Source organism: Staurois parvus, unplaced genomic scaffold (assembly GCF_062004578.1).
Source record: "Staurois parvus isolate SC_StPar_1 unplaced genomic scaffold, SC_StPar_1.0 ptg001287l, whole genome shotgun sequence".
NCBI lineage: Eukaryota > Metazoa > Chordata > Amphibia > Anura > Ranidae > Staurois > Staurois parvus.
The window spans coordinates 798,768-815,072 of record NW_028319083.1 but is presented as its reverse complement, the minus strand read 5'-3'; the positions used below and the strand labels follow the sequence as shown (position 1 = coordinate 815,072).

Below are 16,305 nucleotides of genomic sequence, written 5' to 3'. Positions count from 1 at the left end.
TGCCCCGTCATTGGTGTCAGTGGGGGGAGGAATAGTGCCCCGTCATTGGTGTCAGTGGGGGGAGGAATAGTGCCCCGTCAGTGGGGGGAGGAATAGTGCCCCGTCATTGGTGTCAGTGGGGGGAGGAATAGTGCCCCGTCATTGGTGTCAGTGGGGGGAGGAATAGTGCCCCGTCATTGGTGTCAGTGGGGGGAGGAATAGTGCCCCGTCATTGGTGTCAGTGGGGGGTGGAATAGTGGCCCGTCATTGGTGTCAGTGGGGGGGGTGGAATAGTGCCCCGTCATTGGTGTCAGTGGGGGGAGGAATAGTGCCCCGTCATTGGTGTCAGTGGGGGGTGGAATAGTGCCTCGTCATTGGTGTCAGTGGGGGGGGGGGAATAGTGCCCCATCGTTGGTGTCAGAGGGGGGAGGAATAGCAGGGGAGTAGTCCTTAAAGCGGAACTTCCCCTTTTGGGTGGAGCTCCGCTTTTAATGACCTTGCTTATAGGTTTAGGCCATTTATGTACCTCCTGAAGCCTGGCTGAAAAACTTGTCCTGAAACCAAAACAAAACATGCAGGGGTGTCCCTAGGGTTGGTGTCACCCGGTGCGATAACACTTGGTGACACCCCCTCTGATGAACCCCGTGGGATGGATCGGATCTGCGGATTGAGCATAATGGATCGGAGTCCAATCCATTATGCTCCCCAATCCGCAGATCCCATCCATCCTGCGGGGATCATCGGCTTGCAACCTATATGGGGTTAACTGATCTCTCCACGAAAGTTTTAAGATGAATCAGATCTGCGGATTGGAGAGCATAATCAGATTCCGATCCATTATGCTCAATCCGCAGATCGATCCATCCTGTGGGGATTGTCGGCTTGCTTTAAAACTTAAATTTTCGTGGAGGGGGTCTGGTGTCACCCCGTGCAATAGGTGTCACCTGGTGCGGCACGAACCCCCCACACCTGCCTAGGGACACCACTAAAGACATGAGGCAATGCCTTCAAAGTGAGGGAATCCCCTGGTTGTCCCTTTGAACTAGTGTCCCCATTGGAAGATTTCCTCTATTCATATTATGGTGACCACTCAAAATGTTGGTTTTTTTTTTGCTTTCAGAAAAAATAAACCTCTGCTTTACATTACCTACGTTTTTTTTGTTTTTTTTATTGTCACATTCTATATAGAGGGCCATCCGGTCGCCCAGCTTTAACTATGACTGTTTGCCATGTTTAATCTCGTTCTGTGGTAGTAAGCTGTGTCATTTATTCCGCAGTTCGCAAACTCCATCCAGTGCGTTGGCAGCGCAGAGGGTGCTGAGGAAAGAGCCGTGCCAGTCAGCCACGAGTACAGCCGTTGGAGGAGGTATGCTGCAACCAATGAACACATGGGCCCTGTGGATTTCCTTGTTGTGCTGACCAATAGTAAAGTCCAGTGTCCTTCTCCAAAATCTCCGACCCCGCACTGCCTCCATGGCTGGTTTAATTTAAAAAGTTGGATTCCAGCATTGCTTTGCTGGACATTAAAGTGTTCCTAAACCCCGGACCCTGCGTTCACTATATCTGGTGTCTCCCCCGGACCTGCGTTCACTATATCTGGTGTGTCTCCCCCCCCGGACCCTGCGTTCGCTATATCTGGTGTCCCCCCCCCCCCCCCCCCCGGGACCCTGCGTTCACTATATCTGGTGTCTCCCCCGGACCCTGCGTTCACTATATCTGGTGTGTCGTCCCCCCCCCCCGGACCCTGCGTTTACTATATCTGGTGTCCCCGCCGGACCCTGCGTTCACTATTCACTATGTCTGGTGTCGTTCCCCCCCCCCCCCCCCCGCCGGACCCTGCGTTCACTATTCACTATGTCTGGTGTCCCCCGGACCCTGCGTTCACTATATCTGGTGTCCCCCGGACCCTGCGTTCACTATATTTGGTGTCCCCCCCGGACCCTGCGTTCACTATATTTGGTGTCCCCCCCGGACCCTGCGTTCACTATATCTGGTGTCCCCCACCCCCCCGGACCCTGCGTTCGCTATGTCGTTCCCCCCACCCCCCCGGGACCCTGCGTTCGCTATATCTGGTGTCTCCCCCGGACCCTGCGTTCACTATATCTGGTGTCTTCCCCCCCCCCCCCTCCCGGACCCTGCGTTCACTATATCTGGTGTCCCCCAGACCCTGCGTTCACTATATCTGGTGTCCCCCAGACCCTGCGTTCACTATATCTGGTGTCCCCGCCGGACCCTGCGTTCACTATATCTGGTGTCCCCGCCGGACCCTGCGTTCACTATATCTGGTGTCCCCGCCGGACCCTGCGTTCACTATATCTGGTGTGACTTCTATCAGTGTCAAGCTGAGCACTGGTTAAAGCTTGTAGGAGGTGTTTTCATTCTCCCCTGATTTTATGAGGCTGCATGACCCCTGACCCTCTGGACAGTGCTGATTTGACCTGTGCTGATCCCATGCACCCTCCCAGAAGGAAAAAACCTCTCTAGCGATACACATCAAACTGAGCATCTGTAGCTTGGCCCCAAGGCTCTGTTCTGTCAGGAGATGGATTGGGAACAGTAGAAGGGGAGGATCAGAGAAGACAGGATCAAACAGTCTTTTTACACAATGCAGAGGATTAACCCCTTACGTTCCACAATTTTTTTTTTTTTTAATTTTTTTTTCTTCCTGATGACTACCAAAAATGTTGTCAGAGCAACAAAAATGGGAAAGGGTCTTAAAAAAACAAAATACCCCGTACCTTCCCTCTTACAGTAGATGGCATTCTGTAAATCCACATTATATCCTTTTTTGTTTTAACTGTCTCACTGCAGTGTCCCTGTCCTCTGTTCTCTCCTCTGCAGTGATGGCTGGCAGGGTGCCGGTGACTGAGAATCAGCCTGAGAGTCAGCTCGACAAGTCATCAGAGAGGTGAGTTTGTCTAATTTGTGACCTTCTGATCTTTACACGTCACAGTAATGATGGACCTATCAGACCTCACTCACCCAGAGGACATCTGTCCCCGGTATTAAAGGACAAGTTCACCTTTTGGCCCCCCCCCCCATGTGACAACGGGCAGGGGCCCCTTATCCCACATCCACTGTCACCTTTCAAAAAATGGTGCCGCTGTGTGGGGCTCTGCCCACACAACCGCCCCATTCACACCACAACACTGTGCAGGAAGCCCGTGTCCATTCACATTTTTCCTACCATGTTCAAAATGCACTGCCTTTCCAATTTGCAGCAGCTGTCAATGACACCCCAAGCACATTGGGGTGGATTTACTTAAGGCAAATAGTCTGTGCACCTCAAGTGCAGTTGTTCTAGATTTGAGGGGGGAAAGTTTTTTTGTTTTTTTTTTTTGTTTTTTTTTAAAGCACATGATTGGATGATAGAAATCCGAGCTCTCTTCAGATCTAACACAAGTTCCCTTGCATTGCCCAGACTATTTTCCTTTAGCAGATAAAGTCCATTGTGTTTTCCTGCTTTGGATTGCATGGTACAGAACCAGGGGAGGTCTGACAACTCATGGGGGCCCCCGGGCAATAGGAAATCATGGGGCCCCTTGTGTCCTCGCCCACACTTAAACCACACCCAAAAAAGCCTATGAAAGGTACCAGGGGAATCTCATGGGGCCCCCTACTGACCCCGAGCAATAGGAAATCATGGGGCCCCTTGTGTCCTCGCCCACACTTAAACCACACCCAAAAAAGCCTATGAAAGGTACCAGGAGCATCTCATGGGGCCCCCTACGGACCCCGGGCCCTTGGGTAGCGCCTGAGTTTCCAAATGGTCAGTCTGCCCCTGTACAGATCTACAATGCCATCTGGATGTGGTGAGTTTCCAGGAGTAGTGCATCCACTGCTTTTTTTTTTTTTTTTTTTTTTGGTGCGATTTTAGCCGAATCAAAATTTATGCACTGAAATCGCACCACACTGAGCCACATGTGAATTCTTAGGCCGGCCATATATGGGTCGATTTCCGAACTATTTTTTTGTTTGAAAATTGGACCCAAGAATAATCGACTGATTTTTCGCTCGGTTAGTGGGGCAATGGTACTGGCTGATTTTTGTGGTTCCTCCACAAAAATTGGACATGTTGGAAAATTTTGGACCGATGTTCGAAATCATTGGTGGCACCATCGGATTACAGAACGAACGTTTTTGATTTTCGATCAAAAAATCGTCAGAATTTGATCCATGTATGTCCTGCTTTAGTGTGAACTTGGCCCTAGCTGTCTAAATGAATGAACTTCTAATCCTGTCTGCCACAGCAACAGACGCTTGTCGTTCTCAGTGAACTGGGAGGGCACTGATGAGCACCCTCATAGTGCACTGACACTTCTTACAGCTTTGTGACTGAAAGCCTGTATGGAGAAATGGGCAGGCAACCTGGAGACATTGTCTGCAGGAGCCTGACATCGCACCGGCGATCTACTGATTGCGGGCACAATGCTCTGCAGGCTCATCTGGAATAATAAATGCACAATATTTTTTTTTTTTTTTTTGCAAAAATATGTGCATGTATTTTCTTCTTAAAGGTGAACTTAGTCTTTAATACAGTTTTGAGTAACCCTTTCCTTCCTCCATCCCTCAATTATTACCTTTTTTGAGGGCAGCACAGTGGCTAAATGGTTAGTACTTCCACCTGGCAGTACTAGGGTCGTCAGTTCGAATCCCAACCTCCTGCCTGGAGTTTGCATGTTCTCCCTGTGCCTGTGTGGGTTTCCTCCCACACTCCAAAGACATGCTGGTAGGTGAATTGGCTCCTCCTGTCTAAATTGTCCCTAGTATGTGTATGTATGAATGTGAGTTAGGGACCTTAGATTGTACACCCCTTGAGGGTTAGGGACTGATGTGAATGTACAATATATATGTCAAGCAATGTGTAAATTGACGGCGCTATACAAGTACCTGTAGTAATAATAATCCTGTAGATCTGTGGTGTTTTGTGTGCGTTTTTTTTTTTTCCCCCCAGTTCGTCTAACACCATAATGATTACATCCAACAATTTTATATAATGAAATATATGCATCACAAACCTATTGATAAGCAAGACCCTCCTTACTCGTGTGTAAAATATATCATTTTTGTATTTTTCTCCCACTCTGTCAATTTTAGCCACAAAAAGTTCAGTATGGACGACTTTCAGATTGGCCGTCCTTTGGGTAAAGGCAAGTTTGGGAACGTCTACCTGGCCCGTCACAAGGAGACCAAGTACATCCTGGCCCTGAAGGTTCTCTTCAAATCCCAGCTGGAGAAGGAAGGAGTGGAACATCAGCTGAGGAGGGAGATCGAGATCCAGTCTCATCTCAGGTAAATCGCATCGTCTTCCTGATGGATCTTATGTGATAGGTAGGACTTCAGGCAATGCTGCCTGGGAAATGTCTTGCTAGGCAGAAAAGTGACTCCTGGGCAGGGGCGGGCTGACCATTTGGAAACTCAGGCACTGCCCGCAGTCAGTAGGGGGCCCCATGAGATGCCCCTTGTACCTTTTAGGATTTTTGAGTTTGGGCAAGGACACAGGGGCCCCCTGATCCCCCTATTGCCCCATGAGTTGTTAGTCCGCCCCTGCTTCTGGGTAATTTATAAAGGTGACGGGGCCTTAGGGTGACCCCCCCCCCCCCCCCCTCCACCTCCACCCTATTATGAGAAGTATGGGGCTGCCATTGCTGGCCTTTCCTTTGCGGATGTTAGGCCCTTGCTGTCATACTTCGGCTTCAATGCTTTCGAAGTTTGACACCGCAAGTAAAGAGATGAAAAACCGGCCGTTTTTTTTTTTTTTTTTTTAAAAACGAAAAATCGGTTCAGTCGGCCGACGTTACCACCATTGTTAAAAAAAAAAAAAAAAAAAATCGGCTGATTTTTGTCCCCTCTACGGCCGGCAAATATAATAGTGGTGTCCCTGCAGAGAGCTCCGCTATTATATTTGACATTTAAAAGGATAGCAAAGTTGCAACATTGTATCTATTTGTATACATTTCGGATACAGATGTTTCTATTCGGATACAAATAGATACAACGTTGCAACCGCTATACTTTTAAATGTCAAATATAATAGCGGAGCTCTCTGCAGGGACACCGCTATTAGATTTGACATTTAAAAGTATAGCGGTTGCAACATTGTATCTGAATAGAAACATCTGTATCCCAAATAGATACAGATGTTCTTTTTTTGTCTTCATCTTTTCTTGCAGGTCACGGCTCATGTGCAATTTTTAATTGGTAAGATTGGCAGATCATTGCTGTGAAAATCGTCCGATTGACAAAATCAGCAGTTTTTTTTCCCAACATGACCGATTAAAAAAAAAAATGTCAAAACCACAAAAAACGGCCGACCAATTCACCCACTAACGATCCAAAAATTGGCCGATTCTTTCGGACGAATTTTCGACCCATCTATGGCCTGCTCAAATCCCGGGTGCTGGCCCTGTCCGCAACAGACTCCAATATACAGACTAACATCCAATGGCCGCACATCCAGTAAAATCACCTTTTTTATTTCTTCTTCTACTATATTGCACAAATATGACCGGGATACAGGACTCCAGCTAACGCGTTTCACGCTCCACTAGCGCTTAGTCATTATCTATGACTAAGTGCTAGTGGAGCGTGAAATGCGTTAGATTGAGTCCTGTATACCTGTCACTTGTGGAATACACTAGAAGAAGAAATAAAAATTTGATTTTTACTGGATGTGCGGCTATGAAATGTTTGGGTGTTTTTTTGGTTTTTTTTTTTGTATTTTTTGTGGATTTTGTTTTGTTTTGTTTGTGGTTTTTGCTTTTTTTTTTTTTTGTTTTTTTTTGTGTTTTTTTTTTTTTTTATATATATATATATATATATATATATATATATATATATATATATATATATATATGAATTAAGAACGACAATACTACAATAGGGATTGTACAAGGCCAGTGGCCAGGACTATAGAGGGCATGTTAGCCTTGGGTCTTATGAACAGGATATCGAGTGTTCAGAGGGCTGGTCGTTGAGCAAAGAAGGCTGGGGTTCTGACAGGCAAAGAGGACTGTAACACCAAAGCATGGAAGTACCTGCATGCATATATCATTACATTTCTGCTTGGGCTTCAGCTTTAGAACTGGAGTGAAGATTTGCTGTGTTATAGGGAACATTGGCCAGTACCAAAAAAAAATCCACCTCTTTTGTCTGGTATGCCTCCTGAAAAATAGTAGTGCAGTTCGTAGTGTGTGTGCCTAGGCATCTGCAGGGGGGGAAGGGTCAGGTAGGCTGTACAGGGCCCCATGATTTCTAATGGTGGCCCTTAGCAGAGCAGACATTAAGGCTGGCCATACACTATACAATTTTCTGCCCAATTTTCCTTTCGATTTACCATCAACTATGTAGTACAAGGGCCTGCCTAATTGGATACAATTGAAAGTGGTGTTTAACCTCTTCACGCTGGCCGCACACAAATGTGCGGCCTCTTGGCGTCTGGGCCTAGACACCGAGCGGCCGCACATTTGCGTTCTATTAAAGGACATATGTGCCGAGAGCTCGCATCCTGCACGCTCCCAGCACACATGTCCAGTACTCAAGGGAAAGGTCCCGATCGTCTCTTCTTTCGATTGGGACCTTTCCCGATCATGTGATTGCTTGTCGCATGGCCCTAAACCCCGCCCCGGCTTCTGGAACCCTTAACGTGCCGGGAGGCGCTGGCGGGAAAATGTTACGTTTGACCTCATATGTGGTTTTTTGGTAAATCTAAAGAAAATTGTATAATGTATGGCCAGCCTTGGGGTCTAATGGGAGTACTTGTCTGTTTTTTCACCCCTCTCGTGGTAGCAAAGTTTGAAAAAGGTGTAAAAAAAAATGTTTGCACGTTTTGAAGGTAAACATACACATAGGTTGCAGATGTGGGGGGGGGTGGTTTGTGTTTTTTAATGACAACTATGCAACACGTATTGGGAATTGCAGCACATGCCAAAGTGAGAGAAGCAACTTTTACTGTTACCTCTAGACCAGGGGCAGGCAGCCTTAAATAAGTGGAGATCTACCTGAACAATGTGGGAGAAGTCAGAGATCACCGGGTTCAATGTTTCCTCCTCACGCCTGATTTAAACCTCCTAATTGTCATACTACCGCGCCTCAATAGCGAGCATTGCACGGCAATCAAGGGTTTAAATCCGGTGATGAGGCAATATATTGCCATCTCACCACTTGTCAAACGCACTGGGATCGCTTGTCAGAAAAGCATCAGTGCCCGCTGCACTTGTGAATGAGCCCTTAGGTGCATTCAGCAGCACCCCCCTGCGGTTGAATCGCGGTTTTTACTGCCACCCATCACTAACCTGTTTAGTCACTGAGACATCAGGAAAAGGTGTACACATGCTACATCAGGAAAAGGTGTACACATGCTGCAGCAGGAATTACACCCCCCTGTTGCTTTTGATGGGTGCTTTTGCTTGCCAGTCGTGACCCATTCAATTAAATGGGGCCACTCTGCAGGTGCCTCACAACTGTATGCTCCTGTGGGGTCCAAGGGGTTGCAGCAGGTGGTGAGACAACAACGCTGCCTGCTTTAACTCCTTCTTTGCTGTGCAGCACAAGGTTGCAGGACACTTGCAGAGCGGCCTCATTCACTTGAATGGGTCATGCTGGACAGCTGCTACACCCACCAACCATGACAGGGCGTATAACTCCTGCTGCAACATGTGTACACCCCTGGCCACAGCAGATAAAGGGGGTGCGGGTGGGGTGATTTAAAAAAGTCTTAACTATGGGTTTTATCACTTCCCCCAATGTAAATTAACCCTTTCTGTTCTGAGCCACCTATGTCTGCTTTCACACTCTTGTGTTGCAGTTTACATGCACCTCGGGTGCAGTGCATCTGTGACTTTTGATTGGCTGTGCTTTTCCATACACTTAGTATATCCTGTGGGTTTGGCTTACTTCCTGAAAGCGCACCTAAACTCCTGGAATTTTGGTACGCTTTCAGAAAGTGAGCCAAACCCACAGGATTTAATGGAAGTCTATGGCTAAGTGCAGGAAACCCTGAAAGCTGGAGGGTACACTGCTCTGCACCCGTGGTGTGGGTAAACCATGACGCATCAGTATGAAGGCCGCCCTATAGTATTACTCCCAGTGTATTGCCGCGCACTGACCTGAAGATCTCTTCTCTTCTCTTTCCTGCTGCTGGCACCACTCTGGAGACCACTAGCCAGGATAAGAGGTGGAGTGCAGGTGGTATCACTCCGCATGGGACAGGAGCCGGCACTACGAAGGAGACCGCTAGCCGGGATAAGAGGTGGAATGCAGGTGGTATCACTCCGCATGGGACAGGAGCCGGCAATACGGAGGAGACCACTAGCCGGGATAAGAGGTGGAGTGCAGGTGGCATCACTCCGCATGGGACAGGAGCCGGCAATACGGAGGAGACCACTAGCCGGGATAAGAGGTGGAGTGCAGGTGGCATCACTCCGCATGGTACAGGAGCCGGCAATACGGAGGAGACCACTAGCCGGGATAAGAGGTGGAATGCAGGTGGCATCACTCCGCATGGTACAGGAGCCGGCACCACTCTGGAGACCACTAGCCAGGATAAGAGGTGGAATGCAGGTGGTAGCACTCCGCATGGGACAGGAGCCGGCACTACGAAGGAGACCACTAGCTGGGATAAGAGGTGGAGTGCAGGTGGTATCACTCCGCATGGGACAGGACCCGGCACTACGGAGGAGATCACTAGCCAGGATAAGAGGTGGAATGCAGGTGGCATCACTCCGCATGGGACAGGAGCCGGCACTACAAAGGAGACCACTAGCTGGGATAAGAGGTGGAATGCAGGTGGTATCACTCCGCATGGGACAGGAGCCGGCACTACGGAGGAGATCACTAGCCGGGATAAGAGGTGGAGTGCAGGTGGTAGCACTCCGCATGGGACAGGAGCCGGCACTACGGAGGAGACCACTAGCCGGGATAAGAGGTGGAATGCAGGTGGTATCACTCCGCATGGGACAGGAGCCGGCACTACGGAGGAGATCACTAGCCAGGATAAGAGGTGGAGTGCAGGTGGTAGCACTCCGCATAGGACCGGAGCCGGCACTACGGAGGAGACCACTAGCGAGGATAAGAGGTGGAATGCAGGTGGTAGCACTCCGCATGGGACCGGAGCCGGCAATACAAGGGAGGCATCAGCTTATATGGCTTCTGCTCCCTCAAACTGTAGAAGTAGTCTCTCTGCATTGCACTCTGTTTGATGCTCAGGATAACGGGTCAGCAAGCCCAGATCGTGATATACCAGTCTCCTGGCCACGGTCTACCAGTCTCCTGGCCACGGTCTACTGGTTGCTGACCCCCACTCTAGACTGACCTGCAAAGGCGTTTGAAGCATTACCTGAAAGGATCGATTTTCTTTATCCCCTCAGAGACCCCCGGTCTGTGGAGAGATTCCTGGTTATCAGCAGAATTCTGGGAACACCTTATGAACACGGAATAACAGCAGGCAGCTTATGTTCAGAGATGTTCAAAGTTTATTAGACATTACTAAAGTTATATAGAATACAGAAATAATAAGGGGGGGGGAGCGAGTTTCAAAACTGTAACTTGTAAGTTTCCATCATGAGCTGACTACATGAAACATGATATATACATTTCTTGGTATAAACTGTTTTCTAGCTTTCTTAGAATCGGCTGAACACAGAAAGCTTCAGGGTCTTCTTATCATTGTTTATACATTCTGGTGCAACCTGAAACGGTTTCATTAAACTTCCAATATATCTGCAAAAAGCTAACTTAATGCTTAAAATGGCGTACATCAACAAATGGAGATCCTTTCATTACCTAATTTGGGGTACCATCATTTTTTACTGTTCTGCAGCGAAGAGGTTCGAATTTCTTACATACAGTATTTGTGTATCAGTCTTTCTGGTGTACAAACTCTTCTGATCTTCAGCTCCTGTATCCCACAGACATCCAAACATCCTCCGCATGTTGAACTATTTTCATGACCGCAAACGTATCTACCTGATGCTGGAGTTCGCCCCGCGGGGAGAGCTGTACAAGGAGCTGCAAAAATGTGGTCGGTTCAATGAGCAGAGGAGCGCTACGGTAAGAAAGCTGCTTGTAGTCATCCTACCATGGGAGGAACATGGAGGGGACCATTGCTGACCTCCCCTGAAAATGCTGCGACCGCATTGTACCCGCTGATATGAGCATAAAGTCCAGATAATACCGCCAAACAACTCATTCACTTCCTTATCTCACACCTGGACTACTGCAACTCCCTCCTCACCGGCCTACCCCAACACAGGCTATCCCCGCTTCAGTCTATCCTGAACTCAGTGGCCAGACTCACCCACCTCACCAACTGCTCCACATCAGCCAATCCCTTCACTAGCTTCCGATTGCTTAACGCATTAAATTCAAATTACTAACGCTGACATTCAAAGCCATTCACAACGCTGCCCTAAACTACCTCACCGACCTGATACCCAAATACCACCCAACCCGTGCCCTTCGCTCCTTACAAGACCTCCTACTCTCTAGCTCCCTGGTCTCCTCCTCCCACGCCCGACTGCAGGACTTCCCCCATCCTCTGGAACTCCCTACCCCAATCCATCAGACTGTCACCTACCCTCCTCACCTTCAGGCGCACCCTGAAAACCCATCTCTTCAGGTAAGCCTACCCCACCCTCACCTAACAGCTGTTCTCCTCCACTCCTCCTACCACTCCATCCCCCACAGCCACTTCCTCCTGTACCTCTACCCCCTCCCTCCTAGATTGTAAGCTCAAAAGAGTAGGGCCCTCGAACCCCTCGTGTGTTGTTACCGTCTTGTCTCATGTCCTGTCCCCCTCGCTATTGTACAGCGCTGAGCAAACCTTCTGGCGCTATATAAATACTGTATAATAACAATACATGTCCTTGTGTTGGTCTTCAGATCTCTGTGGGGCACCCAAGTCAATGCTGTTCATGAGGCCCTGCGGGCGCCTAGCTGCAGTTGTGGATTGAAGTATATGTTCTGTGCCATACACGTACAATTAGAACATATTTTTCATTATGGCAGGCCTGGAATCCAGGCTTAGGACTTGAGCTGCCACCACTCCTGTCCAGCAACCACTTTGCTGCCTCATAGGGTACCCCAATTACATTGGCAGGGCTGAGTGTATGCAAAGCCTCACAATGCTCTCTTGGCCTATAAAGCTGAACCTCACCCAAAAGGGGAAGTTCTGCTCTTTCTCCTGCTGCCATCCATTGTCCCCCCACATGCCCCCTCCTCCCACTGACTTTAATTTTTGCACAGTTGACTGAAACTTCTCTTTAAATAGATCGCTGAAATTGTTCTACCTGTTGATCCTGCCAGAAATCTTGTTGGCTGATACCTTCCTGTGGTCTCCACAGGAAGGGCTGGTATTTTTTTAGGGAGGGTGTGACTGCATATTCCACAGGAAGCTGGGACCTGCCTTGTCTTGGTGCCACACATTGGGAAAGGCTGGGAGAAGTCTATTGCTGTGTATTCTATAAATTCTTCTTGTTTCTTTGCAGTTTATAGAGGAACTTGCAGATGCTCTCCAATACTGCCATGAGAGGAAGGTTATCCATAGGGACATCAAACCGGAGAATCTTCTGATGGGGTACAAGGGGGAGCTGAAGATTGCAGACTTTGGCTGGTCGGTTCATGCCCCCTCACTCAGGTACATCCTGGGCAATGGTGCCTAATGCTGAGCAGTGACTGAAACTTGGTATATGATGCATACTGCTGAGCAGTGACCACTGACACTGGAATATGGTGCATACTGCTGAGCAGTGACCACTGACACTGGAATATGGTGCATACTGCTGAGCAGTGACCACTGACACTGGAATATGGTGCATACTGCTGAGCAGTGACCACTGACACTGGAATATGGTGCATACTGCTGAGCAGTGACCACTGACACTGGAATATGGTGCATACTGCTGAGCAGTGACCACTGACACTAGAATATGGTGCATACTGCTGAGCAGTGACCACTGACACTGGAATATGGTGCATACTGCTGAGCAGTGACCACTGACACTGGAATATGGTGCATACTGCTGAGCAGTGACCACTGACACTGGAATATGGTGCATACTGCTGAGCAGTGACCACTGACACTGGAATATGGTGCATACTGCTGAGCAGTGACCACTGACACTGGAATATGGTGCACACTGCTGAGCAGTGACCACTGACACTGGAATATGGTGCACACTGCTGAGCAGTGACCACTGAGACTGGAATATGGTGCATACCGCTGAGCTGTGACCCCCTCAGACTGGTATAGGATGCTTACCGCTGAGCTGTGACCCCCTCAGACTGGTATATGATGCATACTGTTGATCAGTGACCCCTCAGATTGGTATGATGCATACTGCTGATCAGTGACTACTGAGACTGGAATATGGTGCACACTGCCTAGAAGTGATTACCGAGAGCTGGTAAAATGCATACTGCTGAGCAGTGCCCGCCACGACTGAAATATGATGCATACTGCTGGGCAGGGATTGCGGAGTCTGAAATACAGTGCATGCTGCTGAACAGTGATGGAGGATAAATTATGGTGCATAATGCTGAGCACTGGTTACTGTGACCGGTATATGGTGCATACTGCTGAGTATTGACTGTGACTGGTATAGAATGCCTACTACTGAGCAGTGACAACCAAGCACTCCTTGTACTGTTGCAGGCGACGCACTATGTGTGGCACACTGGACTATCTGCCGCCGGAGATGATTGAGGGCAAGACCCACGATGAGAAGGTGGACTTGTGGTGCACAGGGGTCCTCTGCTACGAGCTCCTGGTCGGGTGTCCACCTTTCGAGAGCCAATCCCACACAGAGACCCACCACAGAATAGTCAAGGTGAGCAGGTGACGGGGGGTTGGGATTTGTAAAATCTAAGCATGTGTGGTCACCTTACATACCAGACACAATTTCAGTAGTGTGTACAGTGAGGTTTTACCAAGTCTTTAAAAAGGTTTCTGCAAGTTAATAGGCTTACAACCACCTTGGCCTGCTGGCTTTTAAAACTAATCTCCATTCCTTCAGTCTTGCACGGTTGTACCGGCTCCTCTCCTGACCTGAAACTGCTTACTGGTTTTCACTGCACACTGTGAGCTTCTCATGTGCATTAGAAGCTGGAGCTATGCAGAGGAATACAAAGCAGCATGCTGGTGCTGACAGTGGAGAGATCTGTATTGTTTTACACACAGACCTCTTCCCTGTCAGTGTTCCTTGCGATTGCCGTGTGCCGGCGGGGAATCTCCGGCTGGGACCCGGTGAGCGACAGCTGAACCCGCCAGTGGCGGCGCGGGTAGGGCAGTAGGTGTGCCCCCTACCTGGAAATACAGAATCACGTGTGTGTATATATGTGATCTTTGAGCAGCCCTGCCACCATGTAGCAGTAGTTCTGCTGTAGGGCGGTCGGGAAGCAGTTAATACATCAATAAAACCAATTTTGTAATAAACTAAGCACAGGAAGAGGAAGTCAATTCATGTACTAGCAAGCGGCATGCCGGTAGGAGAGAGCAGAGTGATGTGCTTATTAGTGCGCTGCTTCTCCTTTCACTGTACACATCCTGGGGGAGGCACAAACTCTGCGTATGTTAATTTCAATAGAGAAAGATGGGGTCTGCTAGACGTGGCTGTGTAAATGTTGGGACCAGGGGCGGACTGACAACTCATGGGGCCCCTGGGCAATAGGGGATCATGGGGCCCCCGGGCAATAGGGGATCATGGGGCCCCTGTGTCCTTGCCCAAACTCAAAAAAGCCTATGAAAAGGTACCAGGGGCATCTCATGGGGGCCCCCTACTGACCCCAGGCCCTCGGGCAGTGCCCGAGTTTCCAAATGGTCAGTCCGCCCCTGGTTGGGACTGAATGGACAGAAATACAAATCCTTTGATAGGTGGAGCAGCTCCTGTGTATGTATTTGATCTGTTTATTTGTTTACTTGCAGTTGACTTTCCTCTAATCTATGGATACATTTCATTCTTTCCTCCTCCCAGGTTGACCTACGGTTTCCTTCCTTCCTGTCTGAAGGATCCAAAGACCTCATCGGCAAGCTCTTAAAATACAACCCATTACATCGCCTGCCGCTCAGAAGTGTCATGGAGCACCCGTGGGTGCGTGCCAACTCTCGTCGGATCATGCCTCCAAGCTTTGGTTCTGGGCTGGCCAAATAACCCCCGTCGGGGTGATATGTACTGTCACATGCTCCCACATTGGTCACCTTGTCACATGACACAACTGACTTCCATCATCTGTATATTCTGTTCAATGGGTTATAGGGTCTGATTCACATATTAACATGTATGGGTGCAACACGGGGCCCAGTTGTTCATGTTCTATAGGGGAAAAATGCCATGCTGTATAATACTCTGCATATTTATATATTAGGAGTGTGTTTCCATTTTCGGTGAGTGACTGACTGCTGGGACAAGTCTAACACCATGATGCCTTAATGGCCTGTGACTGCTGCAGAGCTACAAATCCCAGCAAGCCCTGGTGGCATCTGGCTGTAAACACACTGGGATCGTTCGCTCTCCAGCTCAAGGGGCAAAGAAAGCTAAAGACCCTTTTACATGCAAAGCCAAGTGAATTTTTTATGTTCAAGTTTTCCAAGCTTGAATCTCTCCTCCTTCTTCCTTTTTTTTTTTTTTTTTTTTTTTTTTTTTTAATGTATCTTGTAATAGTTTTTTTGTCTTCTTTGAGTTCTGGTTTTGGGGCACTGTGTATTGCCTTTTTACTGTCACATGTAAAGTTTTTTTTGTTTGTAAATAAAACTGTTTTTTTCTAAGAGGAATTTATCATTTTGAGTTTAGAGAGGCATGCAACCTCCCTCTCTTGCTGCTGTGCGTGGGTGTGGCTCAACCAAAGCAAACTCTGACGTTTGGCATTTTAATGGGCTGGGATTTAGGCTGGCCATACTTTTTATACAATTTTGTACAATTTCCAGTTTGATTTACCAAAACCTTATAATATGAAGTCAAACTTAACCATTTCAAGTCCAGGAATTTTCACCTTTAAACACTTTGAGTGACAATTACTCGTGCAGCACCGTTCCCATATAACATTTTTTCTTTTTTTTTTGCTATACAAATTAAAAAATACCGAACAATATTTTGAAAATTTTTTTGCTTAGGTTTTGTTAAAATTTAGCAAATCCATTTTTCTTCATAAACCTAGGGCAAAAAATATTCTGCTACGTTTTTTTGGGATAAAAATAACCCAAAACCGTTTTTAGATTTAATTTGTGTGAAAGCTATATTCTGCAAACTATGGGATATATATTTGAAAATTGGATCAGTTGAGATCCTAAAATGTTGGACGCTGCTATGGCAGTGATCAGGACTAGAGATGAGC

The 16,305-nt window shown here is 48.0% G+C and overlaps 1 protein-coding gene across 1 annotated transcript; it reads left to right on the top strand.

Annotated features, from left to right (window-relative positions):
* Positions 1-1,214: 1,214 nt before the first annotated feature.
* Positions 1,215-15,739, top strand: AURKB (aurora kinase B). The gene is made up of 7 exons (XM_089660904.1): positions 1,215-1,345; positions 2,821-2,887; positions 5,077-5,271; positions 10,890-11,028; positions 12,465-12,613; positions 13,631-13,805; positions 14,949-15,739. Exons 2-7 carry the CDS (start codon positions 2,823-2,825, stop codon positions 15,123-15,125), a joined length of 900 nt encoding a protein of 299 aa, XP_089517030.1. The 5' UTR covers positions 1,215-1,345; positions 2,821-2,822; the 3' UTR covers positions 15,126-15,739.
* Positions 15,740-16,305: the final 566 nt, after the last annotated feature.

Coding starts and splice junctions, on each gene's coding strand:
- AURKB (XM_089660904.1), top strand. CDS start 2,823: ATGGCTGGCAGGGTGCCGGTGACTGAGAATCAGCCTGAGAGTCAGCTC. Junction 11,029..12,464: donor ATGAGCAGAGGAGCGCTACG/GTAAGAAAGCTG, acceptor GTTTCTTTGCAG/TTTATAGAGGAACTTGCAGA. Junction 12,614..13,630: donor GTTCATGCCCCCTCACTCAG/GTACATCCTGGG, acceptor GTACTGTTGCAG/GCGACGCACTATGTGTGGCA.